At 55.7% G+C, this 25,018-nt stretch overlaps 1 protein-coding gene across 7 annotated transcripts in view; it reads right to left on the reverse strand.

Annotated features, from left to right (window-relative positions):
• The window catches only part of SEMA4D (semaphorin 4D), a 120,787-nt gene that overhangs the window by 2,091 nt on the left and 93,678 nt on the right, over positions 1–25,018 (reverse strand). For 5 of the 7 annotated variants that reach the window (XM_059070990.2, XM_067039782.1, XM_067039783.1 and 2 more), the window contains 9 exons: positions 24,601–24,714; positions 23,662–23,813; positions 22,446–22,621; positions 22,207–22,363; positions 20,994–21,216; positions 20,103–20,218; positions 14,731–14,903; positions 14,599–14,642; positions 11,385–13,738 (listed from right to left, as the gene is read on the reverse strand). In XM_059070990.2, the coding sequence (XP_058926973.1) occupies positions 12,810–13,738; positions 14,599–14,642; positions 14,731–14,903; positions 20,103–20,218; positions 20,994–21,216; positions 22,207–22,363; positions 22,446–22,621; positions 23,662–23,813; positions 24,601–24,714 (2,084 nt within the window). In that variant the 3' untranslated portion in view covers positions 11,385–12,809. Of the gene's footprint in view, positions 1–3,644; positions 3,855–11,019; positions 11,230–11,384; positions 13,739–14,598; positions 14,643–14,730; positions 14,904–20,102; positions 20,219–20,993; positions 21,217–22,206; positions 22,364–22,445; positions 22,622–23,661; positions 23,814–24,600; positions 24,715–25,018 lie in introns of those variants that run through there. The other 2 variants (XM_067039786.1, XM_067039787.1) reach the window with 1 other exon arrangement.

Consider the following 25,018-nt stretch of genomic DNA (forward strand, 5'->3'; position numbering starts at 1 on the left):
GCTGTGGGCTAGGTGACGCCCCTCTGCTGGGCCGAGCTGGGCCGAGGCAGCCAAATGGGCAGGCGTGAGGCGTTTACCCCTCGGGCCTCGCCTTCCTGGCTGCAGGGGCTCCCGCAGTCAGTGTCCCCTGCCTGCCCTTCCCCAGGCCACCAACTTCCACGGCAGCTGCTCCCCAAGGTCTCAGCGGCCCCAGCCCCACATCTCACTGGCCCTTTCTATGCAGCCAGGAGAGGGGCTAACTCCCCACACCTCACGGGCAATGCAGATATTCTGGGGCCCGGGGCGGGCAGGGGCTGCTGCTGCCTCCCTCGAGTGAGGCGGGGAGCTGAGGCTCAGAAACCTTCTCGGTTACGAGGTCTGGCGTCCCCTTACATCACGTGCAACTCGCCCCGCACTGCCCTCCTTTTGTGTTTGCTCCTGAATTTTGAAAATGGGTTAACCTGTAGGGGTTGTCAGGGTGGCATGAGTCTGAGAGCCATAGCTTTTCTTTGTACACGTAAAAATGCACCCCGTCATTGCTTTCAACTACAGCTCATGTGACTAATTTCAGAAATGGGTTGCAGGGACCTCCCTGGTGGTCCAGTGGGAAGACTCCGCGCTCCCACGCAGGGGGCCCAGGTTCGATCCCCAGTCGTGGAACTAGATCCCGCACGCATGCCGCAACTAAAGATGCTGCGTGCCGCAGCGAAGATCCCGCGTGCTGCAACTAAGACCCGGAGCGGCCAAAATAAATTTTTTTTAAAAAGCAAGAAAGAAATGGGTTCCAAAGACCCGAGTCCTTCAGACAGTAAGTCGAACTCATACCCTGAGCAGAGCTGAGCAGGCCCAGTGGCGATGGTACCCACACAACCAGCCCTTGGCTGGAGCTGCCCCCTCCCAGGATGACAATAGGAGGCACCCAGAGTTCCGGAGGAGGGCCCTTAGCGGCCCTTCACTCCGGGGGCCCTGCAGGGGCTCCTGACTCAACACGTGGGAATCCAAATCCCCAAAGAAACATTTCATCTTCTAACACATCCTCACCGCCCCCCCACCCCATACCTTCAGTAAACATGGTGGGGTCTGTGGGGAGATAGAAAATACTGGACTGTCTTAACTGTGCTCATGTCCTCTCCTGGATTTTGGCTCTACTGTCCGTAGAGTGACTCAGGTATACATTTTCTTGCCATCAAAGTCAGGCCCGGCTCCTTACTGGCTGGTGAGCTGTGTGACCTTGGGTGAGTCACTTAACCTTCATCATCTGTGAGCTGTACCTTCCTTAAAAGGCAGCTGAGTTAGATGAGGTCAAGCAGTAATGGCCCCAACTGCCTACTTGCTTCTCTGGCTACTCCTACTTAGCTATTTGCTGATAGTACCGTTCACTTGACTTCTGGATAAGAGGTCACAATTTGTAAGGCACACTTATGACAAGATTATTCACTTTATCTTGACAGCAGCAGGCAAGGGCATTCTACAGAAACGACAGGCGCGGAGGTTCTAGGTGGGAGCGAGTATTTGTAACTTCCTTTTCTCTGTAACCCCCACTTAAAGGACAAAGGAGCTTTTAAAATATGTACATTTACATATAGACTCGTGAAAAAGGACAGAGAATAGGAGAGGAAATGGGGAAAACCTGAAAGTGGAGAAGCAGAGGGACAGTGGAAACGCCCCGGCAGAATCAGCAGACCCAAGCACAACAGGGTCCTAGGCCAGCAGCGGGGAGAGACTCGGGAGCTTGGGCAACAGGGAGTTGGTGTGCAGACTGCTTCAAAGGCTGTGCGGAAGCAGAAGCTGAAGCACGGGCCCCCCTGGGCCCTAACCTCTCTGCACAGCCGGGGAGCCGCCCTGCCTCTGCTCCAGAAGAGACTGTGGTCTTGGAGAGCACAGGACGGGTGACCTGGGCAGCACCCGCACTGAAGGCAGACAGGATGGTGGGCTTCATGTACTGAGTGATGAGGCCCCAGCCTCTTGCCAACCTGAGTCCTCACTGAGGGCCCAGCCTGAGCCCTGGACGGCCTGCTGCTCCAAGTGTGGGAACGCATGACAGTGGATGGGTGCGGGCCAGACCAGCCTCCTCACTAGCGCACGTAGCAATCTCCTGGAGAAGTTAACACGAGGAACTTCTGAGTCGCTGCGCATTTCTAACGAACTCCCAAGTAGTAGGAATGCTGCCTGTCCAAAGAGCGCCCCTTGGGTAGAAAGGGCCTCGTACGTAGGAAGGATCTTTGTGCTCCTCTCTTAAAGGTAACCAACAATCAAGGGTCCCAAGACTTCTGAGGGAAACTAAGACAAAACCACCAAAAAAGGGCAACTGGGAGGGAAAAGAAAACTGGAAAATCCTCTCAATAACCCTCAGAGAGGGGAGAAGACACCGCATCCACAAGACAAGAAGAGAATGCACTCACGACAGAACAAAATGAAAACCTCCGAGTAATAAAGTGAGAGTGGGACGAAAACTAACAGGTGTGCAAGATAAAGCTGAGAAAAGCTAACAGAAGCAGAGGTGACAGGAAAGAGAAGATGGACAGAGGATCACCCCAAGTAGCCCAACATCTTGGCAAATAGTTCCAGAAAGAACAGGAAATGAAGTGGAGAAAAGTGAATAAGTGTTGAACCCTTCCACGTGTGACGGGGCCCAGCCAGGCACGCACTTGCCCAGCACTCAGAAAGACAGTGGTCACACAGGGTCACTGGCAGGCTCTCAGGAGCCAGAAAACGGGGCCAGCCTCACACACTAGGGAGTGATTTTCAGGCCAGAACTGTCTACCCTGCTGGACTCTCTAAGTGTGAAGATGGAGAAAAGACATAGGCTCTCAAAATGCTGACTCCCCCCAGACACCCTGAGTGTGCCAGAAGAGACACTTCACAGAAGGATGAAATCAAAGAAAGAAAGGAACACCGGGAAACACATCACGAGATCCAACATCAGAGGAATGGAATCTCTAGCCTCAGCGGGAGAGGGCCAGTCCCAGGGAGGCACTTGGCTCCTGGTGCAGAGGTTCTGGGGATGCTGACAACAGGACGCCAGTATGTCTGTACTGACTGGGGACTGAACTACAGGGTCTGATGTGGAATTAATGACAAGTATGAACCAAGCAAGTAGGAATCGGCACAGTGGTTACCTACGTGGGAAACAGAAGTACAGGAGGGGAAATCATAATAGACTACGGGGTCGGCCAACCTAATAATGTTAACACAGGGAACTCCCTGGCAGTCCAGTGGTTAGGACTCCGCGCTCTTACTGCTCAGGGCCTGGGTTCAATCCCTGGTCGGGGAACTAAGATTCCACAAGCCATGCAGCCACAAAAAAAAAAAAAAAAAGATTGAGCCTTCTATTGGGAGGACGGGGGATTGGCAGCCAGCATGCATTCATGTGTGCACACGGGTACAGGTGTGTGCGTGTGCAGGTGTGTGTGCACACACACGTGCATGCACCAATGAGGCAGACAGTGAAAAGCTAACTCATCCATGTTCGTGAAACCCTACAGGTCATCCCCAGACTGAAATGTTCCCATGTAAGTCTGCTCAGCTCGAGGGACAAGGGAACTTCATCTGCCCACCTGGCCCTGCTGCCAACACCTTCGGCCTGAAGCCCACTCCCTCTCCCTGGGCATCGAGAAGTCACAGCTTACCCCAGTGAAGAGTCGAGGCTAGGAGAGCGCACTTACCGAGTCTGGTCACGGTGACCCGCACCTTGGAGGTCTTGTTCCCCGCCGTGGAGAGCGCGGAGCAGCGGTACTCGGCGCTTTCCCGGAGGGCGTCTCGCAGCCAGCTGAGCACATGGGCCCTGCCATCAGGCAGCGCGTGGGCTTGTGCAGGGACACACACCTCCAGCTCTCGCCCGTTCTTCTCCCAGAGAAAGTGAACGTCCGCAGGACCTGTGGGCACACAGACCATCTTCACCACCGGGACCCCCACTAGGGGTCATGGGAACCATGGGAACTATCCTGGCATGGGAGATGGGGGCTTCCCAGATTAGGGGCCTCGTCCCAGCTGGACTCAAAGTGACAGTGCAGCTTTCCCGTAAGTCGCCATCCTTCCCCTGGAGGAGGCCTGGGGGTGGTTCCCCACTGTGGTCCCCAGTGACCCTTGGGAGCAAAGGGGTACAGACACCTTAGTGCTTCGTGCCCCGTGGCTCCCTGCTCCTTGACCTTGCTCAGGTGCCTTTTTCAAAGCACACCTGCGTGGCCATGTCCCCGTGACACACTCTAGGCCATTGGGGGGCCCCCCCTTTCCCTTTCTCGCCGGGCTGTGCACCCCCGTTGGGAGTGCCTGGTGGCCGAGCTCTGGGGCAGATGTCTGTTTGGCACAGAGGGTCTGGGCCTGGGAACTTCATCTGCCCACCTGGCCCTGCTGCCAACACCTTCCGCCTGAAGCTCTGCCTCTGCTGGGCCACTCCCTCTCCCTGGGCACCGAGAAGTCACAGCTTCCCCCAGTGGGGCCTGGCCAGGCGCACCAGGGTCCTGAGAAGGGCTGAGGGCCTGTCTTACAAAATAAGGGCTTGGAGGAGAGTGGACTGGAGGAGGGGAAGGGCCCAGGCAGAAGCCCCCTTCCCAAAGCATGGCAGGGTCCTGTACACGAGCCACCCGCAGATCCCGTACTCATTCCACAGTGGCTGGGGTGGTGGGCTGTGGAGACCCCTCTGTGGAAAGCCTGGAGCAAGACTGGGCTCTGGTCCCAACACTGGAAACAGCCTCAGCAAGTGACCTCCTTGATGGGGCCACCTTCCCCGTCCATAAAGTGCAGCTGGATGAGCCTGGGGCTTCAGGCTTCACCCTGGTCCCCAAGGGCTGTGCTGAGACGGGCCCGACTCCCATCCCTGCTTCAGAACAAACAAGCCAGGCCGCCTCCACTGTGATCTGCTCACACGCTGGCTTCCACTCAAAAGTGGCTGAAGACAGGACAAGGTCAGATCAAAACATCCAGCTGGCACAACTAGGCTCCTTCCTGGGGTATGTGCAGACCCCCAGCTGAGCTGAGCTGGGACAGAGCAAAGGCCAGGCCAGGCCCTAGACCAAAGCAGCCGCCGCCTGCCCTGAGCACCCCGGTGGCTTAGAGCCGGGCAGGAGGGGAGTGCAGGACCTAGGCTCTGTGGGCTCCAGAGGACGCACAGACCCTCTGTTCCCAGTAACAGGGCGGTGGGGGTGTGTGTGTGGATGGTGCGGTGCTGGGCCAGGCCCTGCTGCTACTCTAACTGCCTCTGCCAGGCAGGCACCCCAACAATGTGGACGAGGGGGCCCCCTGGCCTCCTTGCCCAGGAACCCAGCTCCCTGACAAATGCCTGCTGTTCCACGTGGACGGCACTGCCCTGGACGGGCAGGCTGTGAGGCTGACCTAGACCAGAGCAGCCCTGCCTGATCACAATGCTGCCTGAGAATCAGCTTTTAAAAGCTAGATTCCATCTCAGATGCCCGCCAACCTGGGAAATCACATAAAACGTGATTTCATGCAGGATGGTCAGCAGTACAAGGAATACATCTGCCTGTGGCCGGAGTTCACTGAGCAGGAAAAACAAGTGATAGAGCCAAAGTTACAAACCAGCACAAGAACGACTGGTGTCGTGGCGTGCTCGCGTGTGGGAGCCGGTGGGGACGGCCAGGTGGGAACGGAGGTGGGCAGACATTTCTCGGTCACGTGCTGGGCTTTTTAGAAGGGGGAGAGACTTCTAGTTTAGATACGATTACTTTTGATGGATTCGTCGCCAGTCAGGTCCCCGTAGGACCAACCTGGGACCTATTCACCTCTGTGCAGTCCCTGCATCAGTGACCCACCACCTTCAGGATCCTCAAAAACCTTCCTCCCAAGGGAAGGTGAGACCCTTGAACCGCACAATCCTAGGAATGAATCCGAGATAATGATCAGAACCCACTGAAGCCGTTTCTATTGGAAATTAGGAAACATCCCACAAGGGGTCCCCTGAATGCGGTGGCAACCACCCGTGTTGTCACTGATCAGGAAGCACATTTAAGATTTAGTAACACGAAAAAATAACAATAACATTATATTAAATCAAGACAATATATAAGTACATTGTGTATGTGTGTACGTGTGTGTGGACACATGCACGTGAGAAAAGGCCTAAAAGCGGCCATTGTGCCAGTGGGCCTGTAGCTGGTTACATTTGGGGGTGACTAGGTTTTGCTCTTCATACTTTCCTGAAGTTTCCGGATTCACCACAACAAACAAATACTGATTTTATGATAAAAATAAAATGCTATTTGGAAGAAAGACACGTTACACAGGCTCTGGAGGGAATCCTGAAAGCTGTTCAGAAGCGTTTTACACAGCAGCCCCCAGCCTTCCTGGCCCCGTGGACAAGCCCTCAGGGGTCTGCTTAGTTGTTTTCTGGGATTTCTGGTGTTTTGTTCTATCAGTATAATTTTGCAAAATATAAATTTTTGTATAGTATACAAAACAAAGCGTTTTGTACTCTACCCATAGATAACTCTATACATACTCTCCATATACGTTCAGATGTACATACTTGCACATATACGCACACGCACACGGCCCCACGTCGGTGGTGCATCTGCCTGGGTGCCTGTCAGTTGGGCAGAGGCACTTCCTCCCTTTAACTGAATGCACTTGGTGACACCATGTTGCATTTAGTCATTCCCCGGCCAGCAGGCACCACGGTGGAGACTAACTTTAAAAGCTGATACGCCCGAGGCATTATTGAGTAAGAATGCGAGACTTGTCTCTGAATTTCAGACACTGAAGTCGGTTCTCACCCCCTTGCCCGGCTCAGTGGTGCCATGCACCAAGCCCCCCAGGACGGGGGCCACGAACATGGGTCACAGGAGCCTCTGGAAGGTTCTCATGACTGACACTGGGACAAAGAACCCGGGTGGCCTGAGCTGGGGATGATTCGTCACCCCGAACCACATGGGCCAGGACCTCTCAGGAGCCAAATTCTCCTTCCATCCACAGTTGCCGGGGCACAAACAAGGACAGAAACCACATGTACCTCCACGGTGAGGACAGCGTCAAGCACCATTAAGTGTTCTCTAAACGTGTATTTAACAGTAGATAGACATTACATATGTCAAAGTACTTACGTTCCGTTTATTCTTTTTTAAAACTATCCAACTCATTCTGAATGCAGAGGAGATTAAAGAGAGAGGGAAAGCGACAGTTAAAACCAGTCAGCAGGGCCACCACATGACGTCAGGGGGGACCCGGGGCAGCAGGCCAAACCCACCTGTCCCACAGGGGCCTGCTCCTCGGAAATTCGGGGCCACCAGGAGTCCTGGGTCCCAGCCCACCTCAGGATTGCGGGACTGTTGGCTCCATCCTGCCCACGCCGTCTAAGGAAACCCGCTGTTGTAGAGTTGACTCTACTGTGTGACAAAACTAGAATCCCTCTGAGCAATGGCCTCTCTCCAAGGGACGCCGGCCCACCCTAGAGGCGGAGGGCCTGAGAGTCCCCAGCTGGAGGGGGTTGTGATGGGATCCACCCTAAGTCCTCAGGCCACGTCCTGACAGCTGCCCCACTGCCTTCTGTGCAGCTCCAGGCAGCCAAGCCTTCCTCCAGGCATCCTCGTCCGTGTGGTCAACTCTGACCCCAGGCCAGTTGCCCTGGGGCCAACCCACCGCCCATACTCACGCCTAGGGTCCTTCCAGCTACTGGGAGGCCAGGTGCACCCCTGTGGGGGGACTCTTCTCTGAGCGCCCAGAGGCTGCATGCACCAAGGACACTCACTCCGGATTCCCCGGCTGGCCCAGAGTTCACACCTGTACAGAAACCGAGAGAACCTGCCCGGGAGAGGAAAGGGGCTCTCCCAGGTCTCCACCACCCCAAGGTCATCAGCTTTCCTCCTCAAAGTGTCTCAAGTCCATCACACAGGTGCTGGAGCCTTGTGGTCAGCTGAAGAGTGACCCCCAAAATATCCAGATCCTAAACCCTGGGACCTCATGTGGCAAAAGGCGCTTTACAGACAAGGTTGTGGCCCATGTCGGAAGGAGTGGGAGATGCCTGCATGGCTGCCAACTTCACGGGGTCGCTGCAGGGGCTCCGAGGCCCAGGCTGCTTCTGCCCCTCTGACCCCGGCGGCTTAAAGGGCTCTGATTTCTAACACTGTAGTTAAAACATGAAAGGCCGTCCAAAACCTGAATATGCAAATGTCACCCGAAGTAGAGAGGATCCATTCTTAGCTTTATAAACAACACAGGTGTATCTCTGACATAGAAAAATAGTTGTATCAGGAATGAGGGCAGGGCCGTTAGGGTAAAGAGAAGTTCTACTTTTGTTAAAAAATTACATAGATCTATTTCTGTCTGTATGTATGTGCACGGTGCATGTGCAGACAACGCTTTGCACAGACGTGCATGTGGACGCATTATCAATCGCTGTTACACGTACAGGCCTGCCTTGTTTTACTGTGCCTCGCTTTACTGCACTATGCAGACACTTACGTTTTTTACAAATTGAAGGTGTGTGGCAACCCTGCATCGGGCAAGTCTATAGGCGCCATTTCTCCAACAGCATTTGCTCAGTGTCTCTGTGTCACATTTTGGTAATTCTCACAACATTCTAAACTTTTTCATTATTATTATAATTTTATGGTGACTGTGGTTGGTGAACTTTGATGTTACTATTTCAGCTTGCTGAAGGCTTGACTGATGATTAGCATTTTTTAGCTGTAAAGTCCTTTTAAATTAGGGTACATAATGTCATTGCATACTTAATAGACTACAGTATAGCGTAAACGTAACTTTTAGATGCATTGGGAAATCAAAAAAATTGTGCAACTCGCTTTATTGCACTAGTCACTTTATTGCGGGGTCTGAAACTGAACTCACAACATCTCCGAGATGTGCCTGTATGTTTTAATCAGTATTTTTAGCCAAAATAAAGGTTAATGTGCTCATGTGCACATAGTGGGAGATTTCTTTGCTTATCTGTACTATTGTAATCTTCCCACAAGGAGCATGGATTATTTCAGAAAGGTGAAACATGATTACATGCCTTCGCAACTTCTCCAGCTCAGAACCCCTTTTCTGTGTGTGTCAGTATTTTCCTAACTCCCCACTGTGCACATACATCGCTTTCGAATGGAAGACAGCCAGCAGTTAGGAGCCCCGCCCCAGAACCTGGAATGTGTCCTCCTTACACTCAAGACTCAGGGCCTGTGAATGGAGGCATGGCCACAAGGCACATCATGTAGAGTGCTTTGGACCAAAAAGAAACACACACACACACACACACACACAGATGTGTGCATACATGTCCACATAAGAAAAGACATACATGCACACACGTGTGCACACAGAGATATGTCAGCAGACAAAGCACACACACCCATGTACACTTGCACACATCAACATACAGACACACAGGCGCACACACACATTCCACCAGCATGATCTGGAGAGGCAGACAAGTGAGCTGAGAAGCCCCTCAGGGTCACCCAGCCGCGAGGCCACGCCCACCGTGAGAAGCCGACCTGGCCTTAGCTGGGCCAGAGCTTGAGCCACTGTGAGATGGTTCCCTAAGCCCAGCTCTGCAGCGATAGATACTTAGACCGAGGCCACGTGGGAGCGACCTGGACAGGGAGGTGCCTGCAGGCAGAGGCGGGAGGCAATATTTCTGTGCCTTCTGGGACTCGGGGGAGGGAATGGCCAGAGCCACTGCCTTTTTAAACACCGTGCACTTGAACACCCACATTGCACAGGGAACCCGGCTTTGGCTATTGGGCTAGGTTTAGAGGAAGAGGGCAGCGCCTGCCTAGATCTGGACGTGTCATTGGGGACACCAAACCCAGTGACATGCGGCAGCCTGAGCCTGGGGACGAGGCCTGTGTGGGGCCTCAGACAGAAGGGACATGCTCTCCTCCACTCTGTCCCTCGACAGCAGGCTGCCCTCGGGAAGAGTAGGTTCCCCGAGTGCAGACATGAAACCGCTCTGTTGAGGGGCGGGTCCTCGCAGGCCCAGCTATGGGGTCCCTGAGGGTCTGTGTCTGCCAGCAAGGGACCCTGGTGTCCCCAGCACCGAGCCTCCTCGCCTTCCCACCACCGAGGAGGTTCCCCAGTGTGACTGTGAAGGACCCTGCCACTGTGGGACGGGCCTGGGGGCCTGAAGCAGTTCCCGGGCTCCTGTCCCAAGGGAGTCAAGTGGCTGAGAGCAGCACCCAGGTGACCCGGGGCCACACGGACCCGCCCCTTGCAGGTCTGTCTGCAAAAGTCCCCTTCACTGGCAACTTCCCTGCCCACTGCCCGAGGCCCAGGCAGGAGTCACCACTGGCCACACGTGTGGGGTCGCAAGTGGACAGAGCCACTCAAAGACTTGTGAGCCAACTCCACAGGGGATCAGGCAGCAGCGTAACACTCAGCAGCTTCTCACAGCTTGCTTAAATTCTCAAAAAAAGGACAAAAAATGAGATTTTGCTTGTCCTCCTCACTAACTTCACTCCTCGCCTCTGAGCAAAGAGGACAAGCTGCCAGGCCCAGAACGTGCCACGTGCTTTCTCTCCTCAGCTACTGATGAGTTAGAAGACGGCACCCTGGGGAGACCGGGCCACCGGGCGCTGCCCAAAGCCCAGGACACGCTCGGAACATGGGTTTTGGCTGACGCCCCATCCCAATACCATCCAACACAGTGCCAATGCCTCCTACATCTGAGGGGGCACGCTAGACTCCCAATCTTTTCTGCGTTTAAACATCTTGAAGCAAGTTGTGAAAACAATTCCCATTCTGGAGGCTCTACGGTTAATGTTTTAAATCTCCAAACGCCGACAAAGTAGTAACCCTATATACCAGCAATTGGCAAGCTGCAGTTTGTAAATGAACTTTGGTGCCCGCGCAGCGGCAGCTTTCAAGCTACAAGGCAACAGCTGAGCAGTTGCAACAGAAACCACTGCCGGAGAAGCCGAAGAGTTTGGCCCTTTGAGGAAAACACTGTTCAGGCCCTGCTGTCCACAGGAACAGCCTCGGGGTGACAGTTTAGTGTCGCTGGGGACCACCGGAGAGGTGCAGCCAGGAAGGCCGTGCTCGCGGAGGAGGCCCCCACTGCCCACCCCCCATCTGGACAGCTGCCCCGCTCACCTGTGGCATGGCAGAAGAGGTGGAAGGTCCCCAGGGCATGTACGTGCTGGGCCTGGTCGCTGAGGAAAGGCGGCAGCAAGGTGACCTGCAGGCGGCTGTCAGGCCCCGGGCCCGAGGCCGGCCAGGGCCTTCGGGGAGAGGAAGATGAGTCAGGGACCAGACAGGACAGGGAAGAGGACCCCGGAGAAGGAAAGGGCAGAGGAGATGAGGCTGCGAGACAGAGGACAGAAAAGAGAGAGGGCTCTGAGGCAGAAGTCGTCAGGAACGCACCGCAAGCCAGAGAAGGGGAACAAAGTGCAAGAAAGAAAGGGGCCCAGGCCGCGTGGGGAGGCGGTGCGAGAGCCACAGGGAACCACGCGCCCGCGTCAAGGATATAAGCTTCTGTTTATTCGGTTACTTTCCGAACGTATACAATTCAAAGTAGAAAAATAAAAACAAAGTAAATCTTATAAAACACAAATGTTTACACCAAAACGGTCGAATCCTATCATGCTGGAAGATGACACTGTCCACACAGGCCACATACACACTCAGAGTTTATTGCTCTTTGCCACGGAATGAAAGGCTCCTCTATGTGGGTGTCTGGAAAGCAGGAAATGGAGCGTGACATCGGTATTGGTTAGGCTGTGCCGCCCACTTGCACCTTGAAAGAGGGCGCCAGGCCTGGCAGGTCCATGGTGGCGGCATGTGTGGGAGGGGCGCTGTGCTCACCAGCCTGGCTGTCCCCGGCCGCCCTGCTCTCTTCCAGTTGTGGACAGCTCGGTTAGGCCAAGTGGAGAGTCTGGGCAGGCAGAGGGCATGAGATGGAAGCAAAAAGGAAAAGGAGATGTTCAGGTGACCAAGATGTCCCGGTGAACGTTCTGTCTGGGCAGGAGGTTTGGACCGGTGGCCGTGGGCACTGGATTGTAACTCACTCGCCCCCTCAACTCTGGGCCGGCCCGGCTCCACCCAGAGCACGCTGGGGGCCACATCCCTCCCTCCAAACGCTGCCCGGTGTCGCGGGACAGTCCTCCACAGCCTTCTCCTCAAAAGAGTGAAAACAAGAGCAAAAAAACCAAAAAAAACCAAAAAACAAAAGGTACAGAAAAAAACGTCTCTCTGAAAATGATGCTTCCCTTAAGGAACAAAATTTTTTTTTAAAAAAGGACATGTGCTCAAGACATGGTTTTGTCTACATTTCTAAAAGCAGAAAAGAATGCATTTAGCAAAAGTAAGATTATCCCTGAGAATCTTAAGCAACATAAGCCATACCTTTACCCTAATATACAACAAAATCCAGAAGATGTACATCTTCCAAATATTAAAACATCTGCTTTAGTGATTTAAAAAATGAACGACCCAACACGCCAACATAATTAAAGCAAAAATCCTAAAAAGTAATTATGTGGAAGAAAAGGTTCGTGCCAACCTGGACAACAAGCGATAAGTTACCAATCTGATAAACTAAAACGTCATTTCCAATCTGGAATTAAATTCTCTTTCAGTGGCTGCTACAAGGAGGGGACGCTCACGGCCCAACTCTTCCCGGGCCAGTGGCGGCCGGCCGTCTTCCCGCCGCAGACAGAGCGGCCTCGGGCGATCCTGCAGGCATGACTCCAAGGGCCCCACCGCCCAGCAGACCGGCCGCGACGCTCGCCGTTTTCCGAAAGGACAAAGAGAAACCAAGTCACAAGCGCGACCCAAGAGAAAAGACACAGAAGACTGAGGTTTGCTGACGACGGCTACCTACGCAGCACTGGACGGGGGACTGAACTGGCAACACAAAGACCTCCCAGGGAGCAGCGGGCGCCTCAGTCCCCGTCCGCATCCGAGTCGGCGAACTTCAGCTCGCACTTGACGTCGAATGGCCGGTCCCTGACCGGGAGCTCGTCGATCTTCTGCGAGTCCTCCCGGTCAGTGGGCAGCCTGCTGGCCATGGTGTCCTGCTCTGTCTCATAGCCGGTGTCCAGGGCCGGCTTGGGCTGCCCCCCGTTCTGCTGGGAGAAGCTGCCCTGCTCCACCAGCGTCTCCTTCACACTCTGCTCGCAATCCGAGAAGTCCGACGTGGGCTGCTTCTTCCCGAGGAGCATGGCCGAGCGGAACTTTAAACACTGTCCGGGCAGGTAGCCCTTATAGCAGTTGTAGGTGAAGAGGCAGAGGAAGAGGACGAAGAAGAAGAGGAAGAGAAACATGAGGAGACGGTTGTCACTGGACTTGAGATACATCGTCTTCTCCGAGTGGACCTGGGGGACCGTGTTGATGACAATCTTTGGTTCACAGGACATGCTGGTGGGCCCCGCGGGGCTGGACGGCAGGGCGATGGCACTGGCACTGGTGACCTGCATGGCTGGGGTCTGGGGAAAGGAGCCTTGGGTGGGCCCCGCTGACACTCTGGAGGTGATCCTACTACCTTCTGTCCGTGTGACCGGCGAGGTGGAGGCCACCGGAGTTCGAGGGACCACCTTGACCTCCAGAACGTGCTTGGCCACCACCTGCAGGACTGTCTTGTTCTTGACCCTCTCCTCAGACAGGCACTGGTACACCCCACTGTCTCCTTCTGACAGGTTGAAGATGAGCAAGTTCTTCCTGCCCACCAGGCTGTACTTGGGGCTTTCGGCCTTGAGCACGCCATTCTGGAACTTCCACACCACCCGGGCCAGGTTGGACTTTTGGGAGCATTTGAGTTCTGCTGTGCCACCATGCTTGAAAAAATGCTGCAGGTAACTTTCTTTAATTTTATCTGGAACATCAAAATAAACGTGCACACCATCAACAACCCTGCTCGATACTTCTTTCAAAGCTAGGTTAACACGCACAAGAGTTTCACCCTGTGCAGCAACATGGAATCTTCCAGAACAGCAAGGAGATAAAGACATGCGTGACGGAAAAGCAAAGATTAAGACCCCAATGGCAGCCCTTGGGGACAAAGAAATTGAAGCCAACTCCGAGTAGAAGAAATCCTGTTTCGCGCCCTGATTTCCCAGGAGAAAACTCCCCAGGCCGGGGAGGCTGGGCAGCGGTCAGCTGTGCCTTCTGGTGGCGGCGCTGAATCAAACAACGGGCTTCTGCTAGCGGCTGCCGGGTGTGCTAGCCGTTCGGCGGGCCTTGGCACCCTCCCCCTAAACTTGTCTTAACTGATGACAGCTAGCGAGCGGGTTAGGGATGGGAGGGCAGGGGCCCAGGGCACGCCTGCCTTCAGCTGGGACACGCCTGACCTCCTGGGCAGGGGTGGGATCCCCCGATGAGAACGGGGACTATTCTCTCATGAGTTCCTCCCTCCTGTTCACAAGAGGTGTAGGTTTTGTTTAACGCGCCCCAAGCTAAGCAGAAGAGAGAGGATGCATCTCAAGAGCAGACGTCACAGTTTGGGATGGAGAGTGCCTTCCAGAAAACAAATACACTCTGCGTGGCTTCAACATCCTGTTCTGTGATAAAAGGGACAGAGAAACATCATGGGGTCTGCCACGAGATTACTCGACCTCTGTTCCGAGTAGAGAAAGAAAAACAAAATGTACGAACTGCCACACCAGCAAAGCATCATGAAATGGTTATGTGACCTGGCCGTCCCTGAAGAGAAGGCAGCGAGGACAAGCAACTTACCAGGGCAAGCGGATGCATCCCCACTCATTTCCTGAATCAAACCCCTGCAAGACAACCGGGCACAGGTTACACAGTGCATGCGCTTGACGCCTTGGGGCTGGGCGGAGCGCCTGCATGCAGTGGGGCCGGTACCTGCTGGGGCCGTCGGTCTGGTGTAGGGCGATGCAGGCGGCCGCGGCCGGGCTCCAGGCGCAGTAGGGATCCCGGGCCAGCACGCAGTCCTCGCAGGTGCCGTGTTTTCCGCAGAAGGCCACGGGGGCCTGCACCACGCCCGAGTTGGAACCGGCATAGACAAACCTTCTGCCCTGTGGGTGTGAAAACAGATGAGAATGGTGGGAACTGAGTGGGGGCAGCCCTGAACGCGCCAGGTGCTTCTCTAGCTCACGGGGAGTGATGACAAAGCAATGTCCCGAGCTTCTGGAGGAGGAAGTGGAACGAGGCCAGATCCAAGACAAATCTGCACTGCAGTGTCGTGACAGACGGGTGGATTTCGGGCGGAATCCACGGGCTAACTCAGAGGGTGCTGGGCCTTGGTCCAAATCCCTCCCCTCCCCGTTTGAGCACCCACCCTGATCCTACCCGCCAGCAACGCATCTCTGCACCTCCTCTGCCCCCTCTGTGTGCAAGAAGACCCACTAGCCTGACACTCCCGACTGCCCTCCCAGCCTCACTGGACCAGAGGCCAAAGGGCGCAGCCTCCGAAGCCCATCTCGTGCCTGCAGCACGTGAGCACCAGCACACAGATGGCCCGTGTCAGCGTGTGAATACAGCGGGGCCGCAGTGAACACAGGTGGAGAGTGAACAGAGCTCTCGTAAACAGAGTTAAACAAGTGAGGAGGCATTCGTTTCTCAGGCGTCTACGTTTACGAGAAATGAATGCAGCTGGGGAAATGGACAGCCATGCTCAGAAGCAGAGAGCAAAGCAGGCTCCTCCGTGTTCTGGAATGCTGGTCCTGGGACGTCTCCACCCGCAGGCTGATGCCGCCAGCGCCCGCAGCACTGGCAGGGAGCCGGGCGCGCGGGCAGTTGGGGCAGGCTGATTTTCTCACGGAACTCAGCTAGAACGAGGGCTCCCCCAAGGAGTCCACCTGAAGCCCAGCAGCAGACCCAGGGCTGGCAATTCACAAACAGCATTTTCTCTCTCCTTTGCTGATGAGCCTCTGTCTCACCTTGACGCTCTAGAAAGGCCGTTGGTTAATGTCAAAAGATTCCCAAGTTTACACAGAGCTTAGTATTTTAAACACAGCCTCTATCTGTGGACATGTTCTGAATTAATTTCAGAGTCTGGCTGGAGTGCAAATGCCCTGGCGTTACCCCAGATCTCCTGGCCTGTGATGCCTTGAAGGCCCAGGGGTCACAGACCCACCATGTGTGAGCACAGCCGAGAGGGGGCAGTCCCCTGTGCAACAGAGTCAGACTGTGATGACAGGTGGTAGAGAGAGTCAGGCCCAGTGCCGGCCTGTCCGTGTCGGCAGAGGCCTGGGCAGATGAGGCCAGGTGAGCCCACGTTCATAAGAAGGAATCAGGACGACACCCTGTATCACAGTTGGGATCGCGTGGCTCAGAGGTGAGGAAACATTTCCTGGGGAGACCGGCCAAGTGGACAACTTCAGTGGGGTCCTACGCAGGGGCCCTGATGAGGGCTCGGACACTCATGCAGAGTGGAGCAGGTGGCCTGGGGAGCCCCACGTGACCCCTGCAGGCAGCCTGCATCCTCCTCGCGCCACAGCCTGCTCAGCCTCCAGCCCTCGCTCCCCAACAGGGCAGGGCCTCCCCGATTCCAACGAATGTGGACGGAAAAGGAACAGAAAAGTGGCTTGAGATCCCACGGCAGCAAGCGCTGCAGGCAAGGCCCACGGTGGACGTGCAAGTCAGCGGGCGAGAGGCAGCCGGGTGTCTGTGCAGCCTCAAGGTCACCCACAAATAAGTGTCAGCTGCCGCGGGGGCTGAACACGGCCCCCAAACTCTTCAACTCCTCCTTCCAGGAGCTGGGGCTTAGCTCCCCGGCCCCCAGGTGGACTGGACCCACTGACCCACAGGGTGTGGGGACAACGTGGAAGGAGAAACCGAGTAACTCTGAGAAGTCACTGAATCCATGTCCCCGAGACAGTGGTCATCTCCCCAAATGCTCAACCCCAATTTCAACACGAGAAAACATCAGATATACCCAAACCGAGGGGCGTTCCACAAAACGCCCATCAGTTCTCTCCGGATGTGTGAAGGTCACCAAGATGCGGGCAGACAGGAGCCGTCAGACAGACACCGAGGGAGGCCATGGGGGGCCCTGGGGTCAAAAAGCAGGTCGTGGGAACGCGGGGATTGGGCGTGTGGAGGCGAGTGCAGGCGCTGTGCCAGCAGACCTCCTCGGTTAGACAGGCGCGCTGGGGAAGGGCCGCAGGACCCCTGTACTATTCACCCCAGCTCTTCTGTGAGATAAAACAAGCGGGCTGGGTACCACCCGGCACCTGTGAGATCTGAGTGCGCACGTGCCCAGGTGCGGGTCCCCACCCTCGGGTGACTGTGCCCTCGGCTGTAGCACCGGGCTCTGTCAGTCACATCTCGGTCTCTGTGTGCACAGGTGGGTGATTGCGGGTGGACACGGCCAGAGCTGGAGGAGCTCACACCTTTGCTGTACAGGTGGTGCCTCACCATCAAAGAGCGTCCCCGGGAAAACCACACTCAGCCTGCTCCATGGGCCCAGAGCACGCCTGCCATGTACGCATAAGAGACTGGAGAACACGGCTGTTCATGCAGCAGGGGGAGAGGCAACCCAAGCGTCCACCAGTGGGTGAATAAACCAGACGTGGTGGGTGCATGGGGTGGAATACTACTCAGCCCTGAAAAGGAAGGATGAACATGGATGAACCTTTAAGACATTATGCTGAGTGAAATAAGCTAGTCACAAAAGGACAAATGTTGTAGGATCCCACTTATATCAACACGAGGTTCTTAGAGTAGTCAAACACACACAGACGGGAAGGAGAATGGTGGGTGCCAGGGGCTGGGGAATGGGAGGAAGCGGGGAGTCAGTGTTTAATGGGTTTGCGGTTTCAGTTTTGTAAGAGGAAGAAGTTCTGGAGATGGATGGGGATGAGGGTTGCACTATGTGAATGTACTTAACGGTGCTAAAGTATACACTCAAAAATGATTAACGCGGTACAATTTATATGATGTACACGTACCACCATAAAAACAAAAAACAAGTGCACTTGTCAGGGGAGAGCAGGTAGTGACAAGGGACCCCCCGCTCCGTGGCAGCCCTCCCTGTGCTCCCCCAGCCCTGTGGCAGCTGCTCGTCGGTTTTCTGCAATGAGAGCCAGGCATGATCGACCCAGAAGAGGCTGCTGGTGGGGAATGGGGACGGGGGGGCAGGTGTCTTTTTACCCCAAACAGCTGCTTCCTGCTGCCACAGCAGCACGGACGGCATTCTGAAGCCACCCTGAGCCCATTAGCCCAGGAGAAGGTGTGGGAACCCATGGGCACCTGAACCACACCCCACACAGTGGAGGCTCCTGCGGGAACAGGCAATTCACTCCCTGGGGTGCCAGGCTCCCTGCATGGCTAGCCCCGCCCCCCCCGGCCACATGACCAATCCTGACCTCAGACAGGTGAGCACAGGACTGACCTCTCAGACCTCCCACAGGTGGTCCTGCCCCCTCCCTCCCATGGGATCAGCACCCACATGCCCTGGAAGACTTGGGTTCAGGATGGCAGGGCCAGCTGGGTCTGTGGATGATGTCGTGGAGCCGAGCCGAGCCCTGTTCTCATCACATGTCTGCACTGGCAGCCCGGCCTTGGTTCTGATGAGCACTAGACCATTTGGAGGCTCTGAGGGAGCTTGCCCCAGCCTGGCTGGAGCACCTGAGCAACGTGGCAGTGGCCAGAAGGGCTCCTGGGCTTCCTTGTTTCAACAACGATGCAGGTGGGCCCAGGGGAAAGGGGGCCAAAGGCACCCACCCGAGAGGTACAGATGTCTGGTAGCCTAACCCCATAAGGCTATTTCGTCTTCCTTCCCGTTTAGAACTGGAGCGAGAAAACACACACTGCGGCGGCCAAGAGGGGAAGTGACCCTGCTACAGGAGTCTGAAAACCAGATCCAACTCCTCAAGCTCATGATGACGGGGAGAGGACGAAAGACCGCGTGTGGAGTTTGCAAACGCGCGCCTGACCGAGAGGTCGCCTTCTTTTCTTCCTCGCCTGGCTGTTGGGACCCCCTTCCTACTGCCCACAGCCCAGGGAGGAGTGAGCCTGGGCCCCACGAGCCGGCTGGAGGCCCTTACCCGGAGCCAGGGCAGGGAGGATGCTCTGAGGGGCTGGAGGAACCACCTCTTTCCAACGTGAAGAGAGGATGGCCCAGGAGTGTCAAGGGTCAAAAGGGAAAATCTCAGCAACAGGGCGATGCCATACGAAGCAAGGACAGCCTGGCTTGGTGCTCCCACGCAAGGCTTTACAAACAGGGTGCAGGTGGGAGAGGCCAAGCGATGGGTGGGCCTGCAGTGGAGGGGAATTCGATGCATGGCCAGGCTACCAATTTCTGATGCTGACCAGGGCCCGTCAGCCCAGGGGTCACAGCACGGGGAGTGACAGGGCAGGGCTGGGACAGTCCCAGGGTCTGCTGTGCCTCACCGTATAGATGAAGAAACCGAGGCAGGACTGGCCCACCCAGGCTCACGGTCACGCACCTGGAGCCAGGATGTGGACGAGGTCACCTGGTGCCCCGCCTGAGCTCTGCTCTTCACTCTCCACCCCGGCTGTAAACCGGCTGGCACACTTCCCAAAGGCCACTTTGGATGCATAGCAGGGGACAGCCTGTGGGCCACAGGGCAAATCCAGCCCGCCGGCTGTTTCTATACAGCCCATCAACGAATAGCGGGTCTCACGTTTTCAAACGGTTGAAGAAAAATCCAAATAATAATATTTTGTGACACAGGAAAATTCCACGAACTGCAAAGCTCAGTGCCTGTAAATGAGGCTTTGGTAGAACATAACAGGGCTCACTTGCTTCCGGACTGCCCACGGCTGCTCTCAAACTGCAACAGCACGGGCATCAGAGCCTCAAACATTCACTGTTGGCCCTTTAAGGACAAAGCGGGCTGGCCCTGGTGAAAGAGACAGCGCCTCATGGAACGGGGCTTTACAGACACGGCGCGTCGTTACTCAGAGGACGTTTTTCTGTGCCGACGAGGAAGCTGCACGGAGGGCACACCCGCTGACTGGGTCTTACCCTCACCGAGTTCCGGCACAAGAAGTGTTTTCACAGGCCAGTGAGCCCCCCGACGGCATCGTACATTGGTCCCAACAACTCAGTGAGGTTCTGCAGCTTTTAGGACACAGTTTGCCTTCCCTCCACCCCATACCCCACAGCTCTTGGAAGGACTTTCCGTAAGAGCCTGAAGGTCGGCTCCTCCAGGCCAGATGGATGACGGGGCCTGCCTGGCCCAGCCCGGCCCAGCCTGTGGTCACCGAGACGTGGGGCCATCCAGCCGGCCACCCGGTCACTTTACCTTCTTGGAGGACAGCAGCAGGGTCTGGACAGGCTCGAAGTCCTGGAAGAGCTGTGTCTCCTCGATGATGTGGACGTCGTTCTCAAGGCTGATGGCTTTGTGCAGGGCACCCCGGTCTGCAAGGTCAAAGCTGCAGGTTACTCCCCAGGAGGAGGGGACGGTGCTGGCACTGTCAGCCACGCAGCCAACCGTCACCCTTCTGCCACCCACTCCTTCCCCCAGGAGGAGGCTTAGAAACAGATGTTTTTGCATCAGACACGGAAAAGGAAAAGCCATCAGCAAAATAAACAACTGGACTGACATGGGTTGCCCCATTTTTATCTGAAAAATAAACAGCCCTTTGTTGACTTCAATACCCCTCATCAGAGGAGTCGACACTGTGTCCTCCAAACAAACGTGGCAGAGTTCTTGGGCTGCACTGGCCTCTGAGGGTGCCGGGAGCCCCAGGCAGGGGAGGCTGGTGGCTAGGCAGCACCCAGAGCTGACCACAGAGCCCGCCAGCTGCTGCTGTGCCTGGCTACCAGGACCATTCCAGAAGACTTGTGTCGGAGTCTACGGACCACCAGGAAAGGTGTGTCTCCCACGGCAGGTCAGGGCAGGTGTCAGGCAGGGAGGCAGGACGTGCCCGTGTGCCGGCTCTCACCAGCCTCCCTTCGCACCGCCCAGACCTACCGCACCTGAATTTCTAGATCTGGGCCAGGACTCGCATTTTTAACCAGTGCCCCAGGGGTTCTGACGGTCACAGAGATCTGAAGCCATCCAGGTGAGGTGACTTCTCAGAAACCCTTCCACGCTCTAACAAACCACTCAGGCACCTGGGGGAGATGCTGGCTCCAGGCAGCAGCAATTAGCTGGAGTCACCCACGTTCTTACCCAGGGCCCGGGACCCACCTGTGCTGACAAACATGACGTCGTGGACCGTGCCATCCAGGGCCTGGGTCCTGTCCACCACGATCTGCGTGTAGTTCACGTCACTCTTGATCAGCCGGGGCCTGTTGTCTATCGGGGTCACGGAGTCATCCATCAGAGGGTGGTCTTTGACAAACTGCAGAGTCTTGTCTGGTAGGTTGAGGGAGCTGGAGAAGTTGGCCGCACGCGCCTCCCGGTTGATGCACTGCAGGGAGCAGACCGACCGTTACCGCGGGGTGCGCGGGCACACGGCACGCGCTCCGTACAAGAGGGGAGGCTTCCCCGAGGTGAAGAACTTAGGACTACACGGTGGATTTCTTGAAAAAATGGAAACACTGAGGTGACCTTTCCCCAGGAATCTGAAGACACAGTTATAAGGCAGGGAGGAAATGCAACTGCCTTTGTGTCCACAAGACACAATTGTGTCTCATGATACATAGTCAATGAAGTAATTTTCATCCATTCATAAATGAAAAAAGCATATCACACTTCTGAAATTGAAAAATACACACTTATCATTCCATAGCTCTCCCAGAAGAGAAGCCTCGAAAAATGGCTAAAAATAGTCCAATTCTAAATATAAATAGCATAAAGGTCAAGAGCACAAAGGATTCTTTTTTCTGTCCTAGTTGTGGATGTGCCTAAACCAAAATCCACGACCACAGGTGGACACCTTTTGCTTAAAGATACGCATGAAAGGAACTGAACTGCGTTAGCAGAGACGTACCCTAGAGAGGGGGACCATCCTGGGGGAGTGAGCTCCAAGCACCAGGCCACTCTCCCAGGTCACAACCCCACCCATGGGCCATGTACACGGCCCAGCTCACCAGTCACGTAATAAATGGATGCAGCCGCATTGGCCTAGACACCCACACTGATTTCTACATAAAATTCACTACTTTTAGGAGAAAAAAACCACGTGACTCATATCAACAAATGGAGAGTATCGTTCGTCCCTTTGCCAAGAGATCGTGCGTTTCTCTGCAAGAAACAGAAAATGAAAAAGCTCTGATCTTATTACGCAATGTTAATCCCACAGAACAGCTGGTGCCAGCCAGAAGAGCTTTCTTGTTCGGGCAGTTTGTAGCCACAGCTGTTACACAGCACACCGATGAGGAGAAACCAGGAAAAGGAGAGCGTGCCCGCGGCCCTTCCCAGTCCCGCTCCCCGTGGAGAGAGCGCGCGGTCCACTCACCGCCCCGGGCCGCGGCGTGGGCACGGCCCCGTTGTAGCGCACCCACTTGGTGTGCGACTGCTCCACTGTGGCGCTCTGCATGTACTTCCCACGGGAGAAGACCGCCTCGGCTGCGGACAGGTTGTAGGCGCACACGGCCGAGAGCCCCACGTTGTTCCTGGGGAGGAGGGGGTGACGTGACTGCCCCGAAGCGGGGGGCGCGGCGGAAACACCCCCAACCCACCCACCCGGGCACTCACAGCTGTGGGGTGAAGACCCCATAGAACACGGGCTCCTTCAGGCTGGGAGACCTGAGGACAAAGATGTCTCGCAGCACGTTGAAGACGAGGTTGCTGTCCGGCCGGGAGCAGATCAGCCTGGCCTTCAGGAAGGAGGTCCACTTCTTCTGTAAGGTCCTCAGGCCGCCCTGGTCGCCCTGTAACCCCAAAGACATGCGCGGTAGGAGGAGGGCAGACTTCCCCCGTGAGCAGGTGATAAGCGATGTACTTGGGCCCAGAGCAGCTCTGCCTGAATGAAAGGAAGGCAAGGCTGGAAAGGGAAGCTGGCTGCAGACGACTAGTGACGCCAGCAACTCCCTTCACGCCAGCTCGGGTCATCGACTGAAGCACAAAACCGAACCGACAAAACCCTCTCGACGAGCAGTCTCCCAACTGCAGCTAGAACAACTGTTTGACTCTGCCCACGCTCTGTGTCATGCAGCAGACCCCCGCCATCCTTGCACACGTTCACTGCTTTGGCCCTCTGGCTCATGTGCACCTCCAGAGTCACGGCCCGTCCGTGAGTGACTGGCAGAGCCAGGGGCTGGTGGACGCAGAGGCTCCCCCGTCTGTCTCAGGCCAATGTGTGTAAGCGTGGTCTCCCCCAAAAGGCGCTCCTCATGGGAGATCAAATCTTCACTTCCTTCCAGCCCCCAAGTTATCCGCTGAGGTGCTCTGGTCCTGCCAGGTTCTCCAAAACACTTCTTAGTGAACTGACCACCAAGCAGCAATCGTGAAACACCCCTGACATGACTTGGTCTGGAGAGAAATACTGAAACTCTTACAACTGGACGCAGAAGAACATGGAATCGACGTATCCTTACTTATTCTGGACACAATGAAAACGCACCCCTCCCCATCTTTACGTTGGAATGGAAAAATCCCCATTCCAACAGAATTTGGTTAACACGGTGCAGAAACACTAACTTTTCATACACTGGGGGAGGTTTGAGGGAGATGTGTTAAGAGCAGAGCCCCGAGGACAGTCATCGTCACACACGGGGCGGGTGCTCCTGCGGTCTCCAGGGAGGCCCGCGGGGAGGACAAAGGCCCGAGCCCTCGGCCCGTCCCCACTGACATCTGTAGCGTGGAAGAATAAAGTGGTCGGAAAATGGACCTCTTGGAGGAAGTGTGGAGCCCGGGTGACGTGCTCTCACTGAGGGCTGGGACCAAAGAGAAGAGGGGGGGACGGGCTCACCTTGCAGACCCTCGCTACCCGTGGGATCATCAGCTTGAAGACGAACTCGTACTCCACAGACACCTCCGTGAAGAAGAAGTAGACCTTGTCGTCCCCGCCGTCCCCGCCCTCCGGGCTCTCTCCTATCACGTCGGCAAACACGAAGCTGGGCTCTGCGGGGAGCAGACGCTCTGGTTATACCTGTGCACACCGAGGGCCCGGGCACCCCCTGTCGAGGATGTGGGAGGGTGCCCATGCCACACCCCGAACAGACACCGGGGCCCATCTTGCCCTCCTTGGCCTAAGGAGATGCCTGAGATGGGGGTTCTGATGCACAGCCTCCCGGTCCAGCCCAACAACTGAGGGCTGGGCCTCCCAGCTGGCAGGCAGCCTGGGGGCCCCAGGGAGCTAGATCCCACCGTAGCCTGGAGACCCACCGGAAGATATGCATTGGCCGGTTTAAACAGCACGTGCCCAAAAGAGACAAACTGCTGACCACCAGATCCAGGTGCCCCAAGGCTCTGGCTGGCTGGCCGATGCCCACGAGAAAAGTCCCCTGTGAGCATCTGTGAGCCATCTGGACCGTGAATCCAACATGGACACATGATGTCCAGAGAGAATGGTATAATATCACATGTTGACGTAACGAGCCTGAGCTCGCCATTCTGAGCCGCCCAGATCCGTTTTCAAGAAAGGGTAAAGGCAGGCTTGAAACAGCGCTCTCTTATCAGAGAAGAAAGCAAAGAAGCCCGTGGATGCTGGCTGTGGAGTCCCCAGCAGTTCCAGAAGCGCCCCTACTGCACCGGGTCTGACGTGAGCCCCGGGACACAGGAGGGTGAGCCGCAGATGCCCTCCTGTGAGGCTGGGAGCCGGCAAAAGGAGAACCCGAGAGAGGGCTCTGCCGGCGAGGAAGCCACCCCGAGCAGAAAGACACCTTCCATGACGCCACCTGCTTCTTACCGTTAAGCCAAGGAATCGCATACTCCGTTCTCAGAGGACTGTGGGAAGAATTTCGGGAGATGATGGGTTCGCTTCCCAAAAAGTTATACGACGTCCCAGAATAAAGCTCTCCATCTTCAGGCAGAAAGAGGAAAAGGGAATCAACGCTAGTGCTGGGGACAGACGCTCAGCACCACATTCTCCTCCCAAGCTAACACAAGTCCTCCCAGGAAACGGAGAGACTATCGCCTTGCTTCTACGCGCATGTTTCTGCTTCCTGAGTCTTCTGTTTTGTTTCTTTGACATGGGTAATTTTAGGCTCCATGTTAAACTGTTAGGGGCAATAAGTAACACAACGCAAGTAACTCCTGCATCCAGTAAAATAACAAACACAACAGTGGGTGCACACAAGGCTCCTGGCCTGCTCGCCTTGGGTGTA

Source organism: Kogia breviceps, chromosome 8 (genome assembly GCF_026419965.1).
Source record: "Kogia breviceps isolate mKogBre1 chromosome 8, mKogBre1 haplotype 1, whole genome shotgun sequence".
Lineage (NCBI taxonomy): Eukaryota > Metazoa > Chordata > Mammalia > Artiodactyla > Physeteridae > Kogia > Kogia breviceps.